We start from the raw sequence: 14,751 nt of genomic DNA on the forward strand, positions 1-14,751 counted from the left end.
GGGCACACACCAAGGGTCCAGGACCTAATGGGCACCACTTGGGGCCAAGGGGCTTACTCCAGCTGGATCCGGGTGCTGGTTCAGGTGGTTGGGAGCCGATTATGTCCCTGTGCCTCTGAACGGGAGGGCAGAAGACTAGCCCTTGGATTCACTCGGAGTCTTGGATTTAGGTGTAGGTCCAATCCTCTGACTCAGGCAGGAGGGCAATGGGGCTGCTGTCCAGCAGGGTGGAAGTCCAACAGGGTGACAGTCCATTCAGCAGCACAGCAGTCCTGCTCCCAGACAGAATATCCCAGGTCCAGAAGTCTACTGAAGAGTTGGTATCTGAGGTTCAATATTTATACCAGCTGCCTGCTTTGAAGTGGGAGAAGCTTCTGGAGTTTCCCTTTGAAGTGCACAGGTTTCCTGCATCCCCTTTCCTGGCTACAGACTAACAACAGAGGTATGCAGTCATGTGTGTGGAGTCAGGACAGGGCCTTTTTAAGTGTAAGGGGGGGCTGTACTCAACTTTGCTCTCTCATCCTGCCAGTGATATCCCATCTAGGCACACCTAAGCTCGCTTCTGTGTGACTGTGTGTAGCTGTCTAGGAGGGGAACAGAGACCAGCTGTCAACTGCTCCCAGTCATGTGACCCAAAGACAGACTGCAGGCACTAAATGGCTAAGCCAGGAAAATGCCCACTTTCTAAAAGTGATCCAGAAGACATGTACCTTATGTGCCAATCAGTTGCACTGTGTAGTGCAGGAATTGATCCTAGCGATAAACAAATATGCATATAGTACTCCAAGTTATAAACCAGTATTTTTATCAAGAGCTTGTTCCAAAGTTAATCCATTAGTGCACAATCACAACGAAGACAGCGTGATCCCACTACGAGGTGCAAATGATGGGCACATAAGGTACGTGTCTTCTGGATTGCTAATTACCCATCCGTGACCTTTGGAACAGATCACAGCATCAGTTCATACATAATCATCCAGCTAGAAATGAAATGAGTATGAGGAAAGGAGTGCATTGTATCATCTCTCTTTTGCACTTTCTAAAAGAGGCATTTTCAAAATTGCAATTTAAAATTCACCATAAGAGGAATTTCTTTCTAATTCCAAAGACACCAAACATTAACTGGTTACCTGTCCCCATTTGGAAGTTACAGCTTAGTAAACATAGTAAGGTAAGTCCAACGTTGTTCTATGAGAGAGAAAGGCCTTGCAGTAGTAAAAAGACACATTTAAGAGTTTTTCCACTACCAGGACATGTTAACTTAAAATTATGTGTCCAATTTTAAAAATCATTGCACCCTGCCCTGTGGGCTGTTTAGGGCCTTACCTAAGGGTGACGTATATGTATTAAAAAGGCAGGTTTAAGCTTGGCAATTTATTTGTTTTTTGCCAGTAATGGCAGTTAGCAAACAGGCTGCAATGTTAGGCCTGAGGCATGTGTAAAGGGCTACATAAATGTGGCACAATAAGTGATGCAGACCCACTAGTAGCATTTAATTTACTAGAGACCCATAAGTAAATTAAATATGCCAATTGAGGATAGCCAATGTTAGAATGTTTTAAAGAGCGAGCACATGCACTTCAGCACTGGTTAGCAGTGGTAAAGTGCACAGAGTCCTAAGGCCAGCAAAAATGATCAGCAAAAATGGAGAAGGAATGCAAAAAGTTTGGTCAAAGACCTCCCTAGTCTGACAGGTCTAAAAAGGCCACTTACCCTCACTGGCACATCCTAAAGAGGAGACAGAAAGCCCAACGGGGGAAGTGGTGTGCTCTACTGAAATAACGTACTACCCCACCACATTATTTTTATTTAAATAAATAATCCATGGGCCTGAATTACACATTGGGCACACTGTCCCAGTTTGTACCGCAGTGCACCCTTAATCAGGTGTGCAAGACGTGGGCTCCCAAGGTGGTAGTGTGGACATATACAAGGATGGACTGGCTTCCACCCCTCGTTATATATATTTTAAAAAAATCTCTGGTGTCTAGTGCACTTTTTGTCCCTCTTTGGGAGCAAAAGGCTAGGAAAATGTCCCCGTCGCTCTCCATAGAGGGAGCAGGGCGCCACATTAGCAGGAGCAATTCTCCATCCCTGGAGAGAGGTGTTCCCTCCCAAAAATAATCGAATGTGGCTAATAGGTGAATTCCTACTTTGGGACCACCATCCTATAGGGATTCCCGAGTAGTGATCTATGAGGGAGAAGTACTGTTAGAAAGTGGAAGAGTCTCCTATTTCTGATGGTTCCTCTCCAGCTGCGGCTACTTGGTTTCACATTTCATGTTGTCAATGCACATGGTGCACCGATTGTTGAGAAAGAAAAAATACATCCAACTGATTGGAAATCTCTTACCTAAGTGATGTCCACAAAAGGGAATCCCACAACGATCTCCTCCCTTCAGTGCAAGTACATGATGTTCACATCTGCCCACTGAAGAGGCAATGCGGATTACGTGAACATCACGTCCTCTGGAATAAAGGTGTTAATGCAGCCTTCCAACTACAATAAATGTCAATGAGGATAAAACTGCCAATAAGCAATGGCCTCAAGGTTTATTCTGTACATATACAGATGGCAGCAGAATTTATACTTCACATCTCGCAAAGGTGCCTTTCTTGAAAGCATTACTACAATACCCATTATGCCAGATGGGTCTGCGCACACGGAATGTTTTGACCTTCATCAAGCCTTGAAAAAGTCATTGAGTGACTAAACCCGTGTCAGAGGTTGTCCAGTTTTAAAGAATAAAAAAGTGAATGTGTGTGTATTGAAGATCACAAAATCCTCGCTATCTATAATTAACCTTTTTATTTAATGCAAGTCCTTACTGCTTGGACCATTTGACATGTTTACACTAATGACTGAATGCTATAGTTTCCTTATTTGAAAGGAGAAAGAAATGCTCAATGCCATCCAAGTTTTGCAGCAAACCGGTGTCTGAGCCTGACCAAAACTTGGTATAAATCTGTCGAGGTTGTTGCTGGGTTCAACATTTGCTAAATGAAAAATTCAACCGTGACACTTGAAACTTCAATTGTTGCAACCTTCTCGAAGACTGAAAGAAAACTTTGCATCTAAACTAAGTTTGCAAAGATTTTTGGTTGGAGATCTCTATGTGACAACTGTATCGTTGGCAACAATTTAGATGACATATAACCCTGTATAAGATACATTTTATAGAAAATACGTTAGTGTGCTTCCCTTGTGCAATGTTATTGTGAGTGCTAGAAATGTTTTGCAACCGGCACATTTGCAGATACAATGTCTACAAACTTTTTTATTGTAGAGAAAATTACTCTCACTGTGCATAGTGAAACATTGCACAATAGCAAAATGAAAGGAAAGCAGTAAACTACAAACTTCACAATTGGTGAATTGAAAGTTTCGCAAACATCTACGAGTTTATTTTGTTTTTCAAAGTTATGTACATTTTTGTGAATTAAATTTACATTCATTAATCGCAACAAAAAAAATGTTTTTTCCTATGAAGTAACCTAATTAACCATAACTAGAATTTCTTGTGTTACACACAAATAATGTGTAAATGGAGATGTGCAAAGGAGTTATGTGCTATAGATTGTTGAATGTGTGGATGAGCTACGCCTCATGAGCTCGAGTGGATCATAGTACAACTGCCTGATCCATGAATGTCCCCCATTCCTGACTAGGGAGGAAATTGATAATGGGAGGGAGAGAGGAAAAGGCCAGCAGGAGGGAGGGAATGTACAATGGTGGGGAATGGGCAACAAAAGGGAGAGCAGGATGAAATGGGCAATTAGACATTAAAAAAAAGCTCTAGGAGGTAGCTAGAACTGGCCACGTCATGGGGCTTTTTTTCTTATGGTAAGTGTGAGGGAAGAAGCAACACAGAAAAGAAGGAATGAGGAGAAAGAAGCAACATGGATGGGGGACTGGGCGGCAGATCAAGCAATGCAGATAATGGAGGGTGGGGGCAGGAAGGGGGAATTAGCAACATTAACAACTGTGTTTTTGGGGGTGGAAGAGGAGGAAGCAGCAGACAAAAGGCTGACAAGACTGGTCCATATATGCAAAAAAAAAAGGAACCATTATGAACTGAAGAGTGGTGCAGGTGGGGTACCCCAGGGGTAAGTGCTGTAGTTCTGGGCAGTGGGAACTATGACAGAATGATAAATATGCCATGGCCACAAAAAGTCATAGACAAGCGAGAACCGTCGAGCACTGAGGGTGTATAGAAGCCATTAGAAACAGGAGGCAACAGCATCTGCAGTCAAGAGGGGGGAAGCAGCAGAGGGCTATAACCACAGGCAAGGACGGGCTACTGAAGGCTGAGATAGCTGAAACCGGGAGTCAGCAAGGGAACAGGATTCCCATGGGTCTTGGAGGGGAAAGAAACAATGCAGACATGGAAGTGGGAAGGGAAGAACACACACAAATATAAATAGTACCTCAATTGCAGGGAGTGAGATCAGCTAAAGGAAAGCCATCAAACAGAAGCAATCAAGCTGAAGCAATCAATACTTAGTCCATGTTCCAGCCAAAAGAACAGAATCAAAGCTGGCATGTGCTAGCCAATTAAAAGCCAGAAAATAATAGTGACAATGAAGCCAACGAATGGTAAACAATGGGTGGGTTGCAAGCCCCTTGTATGCAATATCTCTTGAAAGCGAGAGAACATGAACTGCATGCACGGACGCATGCAAGAAATAATAAAGTGGTTCCATAAAAGAAAGCAGTGGAAGTATACAAGTCAGACAATCATCTAAGAGGAAGCTAGCAAATGACAGTAACAAAGTCAATGAATGGTCAGCAGTGAGGAATCTAAACCCAATGTAGATTTTGTGGCTTGGTAGACAAGAGGCTTTCACCTTCATTTACTCACACCTTGAAACACCTTGAAAGAGAATACCAGCAAGATTGGTCAGATATTGAAACCGCTCAGAATAGGAAAGATCCACACCTTCAGTTTTGAGTTGGCATTCAGCATGACATATTTGATGGATCCTTGCACATTTTCAGTCCACGATGCCAACCACGTTACCGTGTTGTCGTGTCGAACCTCTTTCCATTTGTGTCCCTGAGGTGGCTCTGGAATCTTGGAGTCCCTTGAAAAAGGAAGGAGGATATTAGGAAGGAGTGACAGTAAACAATGAGAAAAAAAAAGTACTTCAATGTTACATCAGCGTCAGGGAGGCAAAACTAAAGTAACATTAATTCAGTCCCTTTCCTGTGCCAAAAACGTGTCACAATGCACAAATAATTTTCAACAACTTTATACATATTAATAAACTAATGATCTTTTTTAAATTTGCACCATGTTAAACAGCGATATGAGTCATAACCTAATGAAATACCAGTAATTGTGGTATTAGCATTAGTGGATTGTAGAGCGATCACAAACGCATGCAGATTATTCTGAAGTCAATGTTAGGGATTCCTGATGCCGGTCTGGCCAACCAGGACTCTCAAGGGTCTAAATGATTATCTTACATGCTCCTTACAGATAACTTCAAACAAAAGAATCTATCATTTAGCATTGCATCATATATAATATCTACTGGCGGTCGCCAGTAGATAGTTATAGTTAGGACCGAGTTCCCATAGGAAATCTGAAAATTCTATTTTGAATAACTTTGGCGCCGGTTGACTTATCTTCGTGAAATTTTCAAAACTAATGGGGCGCTCCGCTCAGCTCCTACCCTGAAAGTCTCGGGGTGATTCGTCAAGCGGGGGCTGAGAAAAAAGGGGAGTCCCAAAACGCGTTTTCCCCATGCATTTTCCCATAGGACCTTTAGTCGAAGGTACAGCCCTAACGGCTGAACAGAATTACTTGAAATTTGGCAAAGAGGTAGTCCTCAGGTCAGGCATGTGCCTTTTGCATATATGGTGTCAATCAGTTCAGTAGTTCCTGAGAAAATTGCAGTTAAAAGTACATAAATATCTATATGCGCGCACCAAATGTCCGTGAGCGTAATTCTGATTGGTGGTTAGATGTCAGTCAACATTCCAATCGGTCGAAATCAGGAAGTGTCGGACGCCATTTTGTGTGTGACAGTGAAAAAGAAAGGTGGAGAACGTGAAAAGGGGGCAGGGTAGACAGTTCCTGACCCCCTAGCCTTTGTCAGGGGGTCCCTGAAGGACCCCGAAGGGTGACTTTTTTTTTATTTTTTTTCAAAAAATCGCGGGGTGCGCGCACCCCCCAGCCGCCATTTTGAGTTTTAGAGGCAGAAGAGAGCTAAAAACACAAGTGGAGACCGTGAAAAGGGGGCAGGGTAGAAAGTCCCTGACCCCCTAGACCTTCTCAGGGGGACCATGAAAGTCCCCTAAGGTCCCACCGTGAAAAACCCTTAATAAAATAACATTTTCAACTGTTTATAAGTTTATAGAAGATATTAACTATGCTGTTCAACTTTATACAAATTCAAAAAAAAGAGCTGAGCCATTCCATATTACAGGATACAGTCAATCTATAACTATATACATAGGTAGTTTTTTGTAAAATAAATATATAATAAATATAATAATCCCCCTAGCTGAACATTCCTAATTTGCTATGTTATGAGTATGATACAGTTTGACTTTTGCTCTGCTCCCGGGGCCACCCCCTCCTCTGTCGCAGACCATTCATGATTATTATATAAAGTGGAATTTCCTACCCCGGGGAACACGTACTGATACTTACAATTCTTATTGCCTTGTTTGTGTGAAATGTTTATAAGTTTTAAATTGAAAGATGAAACCGTCTTAATACTGTTATTCGAATACAACCGCTGCCTTCACTCAGAGTGCGGATGGACTAACGGGATCTTTTGATTGACATGTCTGTATAACGGTGAACTAACACTTCTTGTACTAATTAGCGGCCGGCCCAAGTGGGTGTAGGCCCATGTCTGTAACTCTTTGAAGTCAAATAAATGTTTCTTTCACAAAAAAAAATAATAATAAATAAATAAATAAAAATATAATAATACATACATAAATTAGCATTTAAAAAAGCTTACAAATTCACTAAAAAAACCATAGGTTTCACACACGTTATAGTTAGAAATTAGCATTTAAAAAACCTTGCAAATTCACTTAAAAAAAACATAGGTTTCACACACGTTATAGTTCGGAATTAGCATTTAAAAAACCTTGCAAATTCACTGAAAAAACGATAGGTCTCACACATGTTATAGTTAGCTGGACATTTCACTCGTTAAAAACCATTGAAATTCCCCCGTTATAGTTAGTTCAGCTAACTATAACTCGCGTGCCGGCAATGCACTGCTGATGACGTCACATTTTACATCACTCACAACATGGTCAGTGACATCACTGATGACATCACTGATGACATCTCAAATGACATCACTGATGACATCATCCTTGTGATAGAGTGGCAGTCGCGCGAGTTATAGTTAGCTGAACTAACTAGAACGGGCCAATTTCAATGTTTTTTTACGAGTGAAATGTCCAGCTAACTATAACATGTGTGAAACCTATGGTTTTTTCAGTGAATTTGCAAGGTTTTTTAAATGCTAATTCCTAACTATAACGTGTGTGAAACCTATGGTTTTTTAAGTGAATATATATATATATATATATATATATATGTATATATATCCTTAGGGAGTGGAGAGGCAAGCTTGCTCTGAGAAATTTTAAGGAAGCAGTTTTTGTACCATGCTGACAAGTGTGCCATGGCCCACATGGAGTGCCCGCTGCTTGCTTGCTTAAGCAAAGAGGTGGATCATGAGTTATTATGCAGCAGGGTTATACTAGACGTTGTCAGGCTCCTCGGCCATGACAGCATGGCCACATTAGAAACTCTGCCTTTTATCTGAGGGGTACTTGGATAAATTCAGGTGATTTGCAGTTGGTGCTGTTATTGGCATCTGCATCACATGTGGTTGGAATGAGATCTATGTGCTGAGAAAGTGAAAATGTCAAAGCTACATCTTAAGGGTGCTGCTTTTCAGAGTGTTTCATTCCCAGGCATTTTGTATACTCTATAATGGACTGCTCATAAAGTCTAGTCCACAGTTCACTTGATCAGATAAGCACATCTGTTTTGCTGTTGCCCGACAGAAAGAAGGGTGTTGGGTGCCAGGAATATTATAAAGGTGTGCTATCAGAGTTTTGTTAGGACAGTACAGAGCATGGGATTAGATAATACAAAGGCAAATTTGAAAGACAAAGCAGGCATCTCTCCAATATGGAACAGGAAACACTGACACTGCCGTACAATAATAAAACAAAAAGAATCACATACAAGTTGGACATCTTTACACTCTGTCACTCTTCCTAGTCAAGACAGAGACAGGATTAAATAACTGGTTGTTACCTGTTGAAGACAAGTAATATACATGTTGCAGCAATCACAGATTTGCAATATTTCCTAAAGAAGCACTCAAGCATGCGTTGGGGATTGGAAAGATCACTCAAGATGGAATAAAATGTGCCTTTTGGGGATCAAAGAGTTAGAAAAGAGGAACCTGGGGCATTTTCTAGTGCTCTGTTTAATGATACAGAAGCATTAAGAATATTCAGATGCTCAGAAAATCAACTCAAAGGCAGTCTCCAGCGGCTTTGCCCAGAATATATACAATCCGTTTAAAGTGATAAAAAAATATATAACCCAGACTGCTTCCAGAAAGCATGAGCACACACCAGAGAAGCTGGATCTTTTTTCTAACAAAGTGAAACATTCCAAAGGCAAACACCACTGGATTCTGAGTATCGATGTTGAGACAAGAGAGTGCTTGGAGCATGCAGAAACTCTCTAAAATATATTGAAATGCAGGGAATCTTCCATAGGAGTATGTCCATTCCTCGGGGGTTTGAAGGAAATGTTGCATCTGTGTTAGTAATATTTTGCAGTGAGGCAGGCACATATGATTTTCATTTTCGCTTCTTTGTTATTACTGGAAGTCTTTGTACGAGATTAAAGAGTTGAGATTTAGAGGCACTTGGGTTTCTCTCCAACCCTACCTCGCGCTTTGCTATAGTACACTGTTGGACTTTCCATCAACTCTTACTTTAAATTGTAGCTCAATACAGCACTTACTCTCCCTCCTCTCATAGGTCTTAAACAAGTGCGATTGCCAACTTTTGCTGTGACCCTCTGTGGGCCCACCTGTGGTGCTTCTTTTGCTATCTAGGTAGTGTTGTCTAGGAGGTTTGAGGTTTCTTTGACTGACTGTTGTAAATAGTGTGGAGGATGTCAGGGTTGCATGGTCATTGGGTAGGTTAGTTAATCATTATACAAAAGGCAGTTCGATAAAGAATATCCACTTGGAGGCCTCAATCTGGGATCTGTTTAGAATGGCTTTCAACACAGCAACTGAATCAGAAAGCAGATCCCATACCCGGATTGAAAGCCAGTTATCCACCACATTAGTCAGGGGGGAAGCTATTAGGTTCCCTCCGGTAGTTTGAGTGTACCAGACCCTTAAAAGGAGCTCATGACTGGGGTTATGTAGAGGGTTGATTTTGTATATGCATGCCCGGTCTTCATTGAAATTGCGCAATCGTAATTCATTTGCAGAATAACTGACCCCTCTGCTTAAACGGGCAGGAGTCCTGGCCCGGTTGTGGAGTGTTGTGAGGTCCCGCATTGAGAAAACATTGCGCAGCTGAAGCAACGCATCGGTTCGAGGAGTTGCAAGTCTTCAATGTTTGAATCTATGCAGTCAGTGAGGTTGCAGTCAATGAAAGATTTGCAATGCAAGGGCCAGCGTCAGAGATACGTTGTGCAGAAGCGGTTTCTATGCAGGCCGCGAGGTTCAAGCAGAGTTCTTGCACTGGGAGAATTCTCACAGCAGAAGCCAGGCATCAGTTCTGCTCTGGGTTGTGCCGCAGACGAGATGCGTTGATGCTGCTGGATCTACAAATGGGCTGGCAGAGCAGCTTCAAGGGTCCAGGACTAGGGTGGCACCCCAGATGCATAGTACAGGTGCTGGTTACAAGAGTCTAGCGCTTGGAGTCACTCTGGTGGTCCTGGGTTCAGGTTGCAGGTCCATTCCTTCTTACCCAGGCCTGGTGCCAGCACAGCAGGAAGCAGTTCTTCAGGGAAGCATTCCAGCAGAGTAGCAGCCCTTTCAGCAGCACAGAAGTCCTTCCTGGCATAACCTTCCACAGGTCCAGAAGTTTACTGAAGAGCTGGTGTCCGAGGTCCAATATTTATACCTGGTGACTCCTTTGAAGTGGGAGAAGTTTCTGGAGGTTTCCCTTTGAAGTGCGCAGGTTTCTGACTCCCCTGCCCTAGCTCCAGACGAACTGCAAGGGCTATGTAGTCCTTTGTGTGGAGGCAGGACACAGCCTATTCAAGAGTAGGTAGGGCTGTGCCCAGCTCCGCCCTCCCATCCTGCCAGTGATTCAGCACACATATGCTCTCCATTGTATGTGGCGGTCTAGGAGGAATACACACAGCCCAACTGTCAACTACACCCAGTCATGAGACCTAGGGACAGGCTGCAGGCACCAAATGGCTAAGGCAGGAAAATGCCAACTGTTTAAAAAGGGGCATTTTCAAAATTCAAATGTATTGTACTTCATTATAATTCCAATGAGACCAAACCTGAACGGATTACCTGTTTCTGTTAGAGCTGGGGGAGAGGGGGGGGGGGTTCAAATCCCACACCACTGCCACCAAATGTTAGACCCGGGATTCCTGGTTGGCTGAAGTAGGTACCTTAGGCCAAGTAGGGACCCGCGTTCCAACGTCGGGGAAAGGGAGGTCACCTTCTTAGATAGCCCCGCTCACCCCCTCTGCAGCTTGGCACGAGCAGCCAGGCTTATCTTCAAGGCAACAGTGTAAAGTATTTGGAACCACGCTCACAATAACCCAATGATGACACCACAAATAAACTCCACACTAGTTTTATAAAATGAGTATAAACTTTATGTAAAAAGTTATACGTTTTATAAAATGAGTATAAACTTTATGTAAAAAAGACATACGATAAGACCACACAATATAAAACCAACATATGAAGTTGTGTAATATTTCTCCTGGCCGGTTGTTAGGCCGACCAGCCAGCCCTTGTAAGTTCTGGCGATGTCAATGAGCACTTCTAAACATTTTCCTGTACTCCTAATATGTCATACATTTATGAATGCTAAAATCAGGCACTTTTGCAATGTAAAAATACTGTAATGCGTAACATAGCAATCAGACACTCTACAATGAAAATAATGCAATGCGTAGCGCAATAATCAGGCACTTTGCAAGATAAAATAATGCAATGTGTAATACAACCACCAGATATGTCGTTCTGCCAAAATAAGGCAATGCGTATACACTAATCAGGTAATTCGTTATGCAGGAATAATGCAATGCGCAATACGCTAATCAGGTAGTTCGGTATGCAGAAACAAGGCAATGCATCATACGACAATCAGGTAGTTTGTTATGTAGATAAAATGCCATGCATCATACACTAATCGGGTAGTTCGTTATGCAGGAATAATGCAATGCGTAATACGACAGTCAGGTACACCGTTCTGCAGAAATTGAATAATGCGTAATACACTCAGGCCCCGATCACCGGGCCTTAGGCGGTCTCTCCGCCTCTCCTTCTGACCTGCAGTCAGCCTCTCACAGTTGCCCCAAACACAGTACGATGTAATCCCAAAGTGCAGCTTCGCACTCCGGCCCCTGTACCACCACTCCCTTGGCAATACGGACCGCACTACGAACCGAAGCAAAGGCTCACACTGCCAACACAAGAGAGAGGCCGAGAGCGTCTCCCTCCAAGCCCGCGCCCCACCCCAGGAGTCGACACACGTTACCTAGGGGGCGCGAACTCACTCTCCTCTCTTCGTCCAGCAGCTGGGCCTTCAATGCAGCTTTGAGAAATGGTAACGGCTGCTCGAGCCGGCAACTCAGTTCCTCTTGGACTGCCGGTCCAGGCCGCTTCAATTACGAAGATCTCAGGCTGCCACAAAGCACATGCACACAGTGTTGCTGAGTCTTCCTTCACTCCAAGTGCACGATCACTGGGCACTCCACACACAAGACTCAGGCTGCACAAAGATCACGCGCGCAGCATCGCTGAGACTCACTTTACTCCGGTGCACACGATAAGGCAAATCCTCACGAAGGTCTCCCGGTGCACAATGCACCCGCACACAGCGGCGATGAGACTCACTTGGATTCTGGTGCACCCGATCACTGGGCAATACTCACAAAGGGGTTCAGGCTGAACATAGCACACGCACACCGCGTTGCTGATCCTTGCTTGGGCTCCAGGTGCCCCTGATCACAGGCCGATCCTCCTGAAGGTCTCAGGCTGCACAAAGCACACACACACACACAGTGTCGATGAGACTCTCCTGTAAACGTTTGTGTTCCTGTGTTTCCGAACAGGGAGCCAGCTCACCTCAGGCCCTTGGGGATAAGTTACTTCAGGACACAGTAAAGTCTTTCAAGCAGGGGGACACAGCACAGTCCCTTTAGCCTTTCTTTGGTTGAAACAACAAATTGCAGGCCAGCCCCAGATCACACAGCAAGGGTCAGTCCTATCCTTCAGTCTCTTCAGTAGTTTCTTCCTTGCCAAAGGTCCTCTTGACCCCGAAGTAGCTCCACGACTTGTTCACACTTGATCAAGCCATTCTCCAAAGTTCAGGGGCTTCAGCTCTCATAGCTATACCCACCCCTCAATGGCTTTGAAGTCTTTGTGCTTCAGGGGGCACTGACCCCTGTTCAAACCAGTTCTGGGTGTCTCCCTGTTAGTGACACCTTTCTTCCTTTGATTAGTGGGGGTCTGGATTCTCAATAACTCAGCAGGAGATGACCCAATTGTTTTATAGCAGCAACCCAGGCCTCTTCACCTCTAGGGGCTTTTCCTCCCCCTACACTCCAGATGCAGGTCAGTCTGTTGCTGTCTCACCTAATCCCCTGGGTCAAGACATTCCCCAGATCCTATCACTTTCAAATCCAGACAGTCAATCCACAGCCAGGCAGAGACGCACAGAAATGTCAGAGCACAAAATCTCACCCACTTCTAATAGAGTGGCTTCTGAACACACAATACAAAAACCACCTACATAAAAATATGTGTTATTACATTGTGAGTTCAGGCATACTAAACTTCACCTTTCCATCTTAAGCCTTTGGGAAGATAGGCTGGAAAACATATTAGACAGCCTTCCCATTCTGTCCTATGGGCAAGATGGCCTTTCAACAGTGAAAAACAAAATGGAGATTATTTCACTGTCGGGACATGACACACACCATAGTACATGTCCTACCTTTCACATTCACTACACCCTGTTCAGGGGGGACCCTAGACCTACCATATGGGTGTCTGATGTATCTAGAAAGGGAAGGGTAAGGTCTGGCAAATGAATGCACTTGACAGAACAACATGCCAGTTTAACAAACTGCGCGCAGGCCCTGCAATGGCAGACCTGAGTTCCCTTTTTAAGGCCATTATGTGGGTAGCACAAATAGAGCTGCAGGCCCATTAGTAGCCTTTGCATTACCAGCCCTGGCACACACAGTGCACTGTACTAGGGACTTTAATAGTAAGGCAAACATACCCATCATGGACAACCAATCATCATTACTTTATACAGGGAACACTTTGAAACTGTTTAGCAGTGGCAAAGTGTCCAAAGCATGTTAGAAAAAAGGTTTAGGGGGGAAAGCAAAACGTTTAGGGACTTTAGCCAAAAAGGACCAAGTCCTACAGTTTCCATTTAGAAGTAACAGCTTATTAAATGTAATAAGGTCATTCCAATGCTATCCTATTGGAGAGGTAGGCCTTGCAGTAGTGAAAATCAAATTTAGGGCTTTTTCATTACCATGACATGTAAATGTTAAAAGTACATGTACATATGAGTGCCTTATATGAATTAAAAAGATAGATTTGGGCATGGCAAAATGTTCCCATGTCGACATTACGGTTTAAAAACTGCACACTTAGGTTGCAATGGAAGGTCTGAGATATGTTCAAAAAGGGCTTCTTATGTGGGTGGCACAATCAGTACTGCTGGCCCACTAGCAGCATTTAATGTACAGGCCCTAGGCATATGTAGTCCCACAATATAAGGCACTTAAGTACATTAATATGGCAATTGGGGATAAGCCAAAGTTACCATGTTTTGGGGAGTGCGCCCATGTAGTGAGTACTTATAAGCCATGGTAAAGTGCTCAGAGTCTTAAGGCCAGAAAAAGTGATCAGCTAAAACGGAGGAGGGAGGCATAAAGTTTGGCGGAAGAGCAGCCTTAGGCTGACAGGTTAAACAATATTTTTCAAAAGTACATACACTTTTGGGGTGGGAGTCCATGAGGGTATTGGTGGCCCTGGAACCGGGTGTGGGCCAAGCTCAGCAGGCATCTCAATGTTGCACATGGCTAAAAGTTGTATTCAGTAGTGGACGTGGGTGAATAAGATTAAAAAAATTAAAAACATACGTTCACTGGACAAAATCAAACAAACTTAGGTTATAGTTAGATGTTTAAATAAAAACAGCTTATGACTTCACATATTGCACAGCTCATGACACTTCAAATGATATAATTGATGACATACAAACATTATTACACAATCTTATAGGGTTTTTGGGCTTAGAGTAATTCAACACCCAACACCTGTGCACAATTTTCTATTCACCTTAATGGGATTACACACTTAAAGACTTTACATTACCTGCTATTTTAAGACAAGAGCAACAATGAAAAGACACAATCTGTGAGGCCCTATGGACAACCCTCTAAATTAGATAAATACATTACACATTTTCCTGAGGTGGGCAGAGTGGCCATGCTATCAGCATAAAAT

At 43.3% G+C, this 14,751-nt stretch overlaps 1 protein-coding gene across 4 annotated transcripts in view; it reads right to left on the bottom strand.

Annotated features, from left to right (window-relative positions):
• LOC146780067 (DNA topoisomerase I, mitochondrial-like) overlaps positions 1-14,751 on the bottom strand; it is a 1,246,550-nt gene that overhangs the window by 185,337 nt on the left and 1,046,462 nt on the right. For all 4 annotated transcript variants that reach the window (XR_014972079.1, XM_085637972.1, XM_085637970.1 and 1 more), the window contains one exon: positions 4,941-5,085. Coding sequence is in view for 3 of the 4 variants with exons in the window: in XM_085637972.1 (XP_085494098.1) it covers positions 4,941-5,085 (145 nt within the window). In the remaining variant the exon portion in view is untranslated. The remainder of the gene's footprint in view (positions 1-4,940; positions 5,086-14,751) is intronic.

This window comes from Triturus cristatus, chromosome 12 (assembly GCF_964204655.1).
Source record: "Triturus cristatus chromosome 12, aTriCri1.1, whole genome shotgun sequence".
Lineage (NCBI taxonomy): Eukaryota > Metazoa > Chordata > Amphibia > Caudata > Salamandridae > Triturus > Triturus cristatus.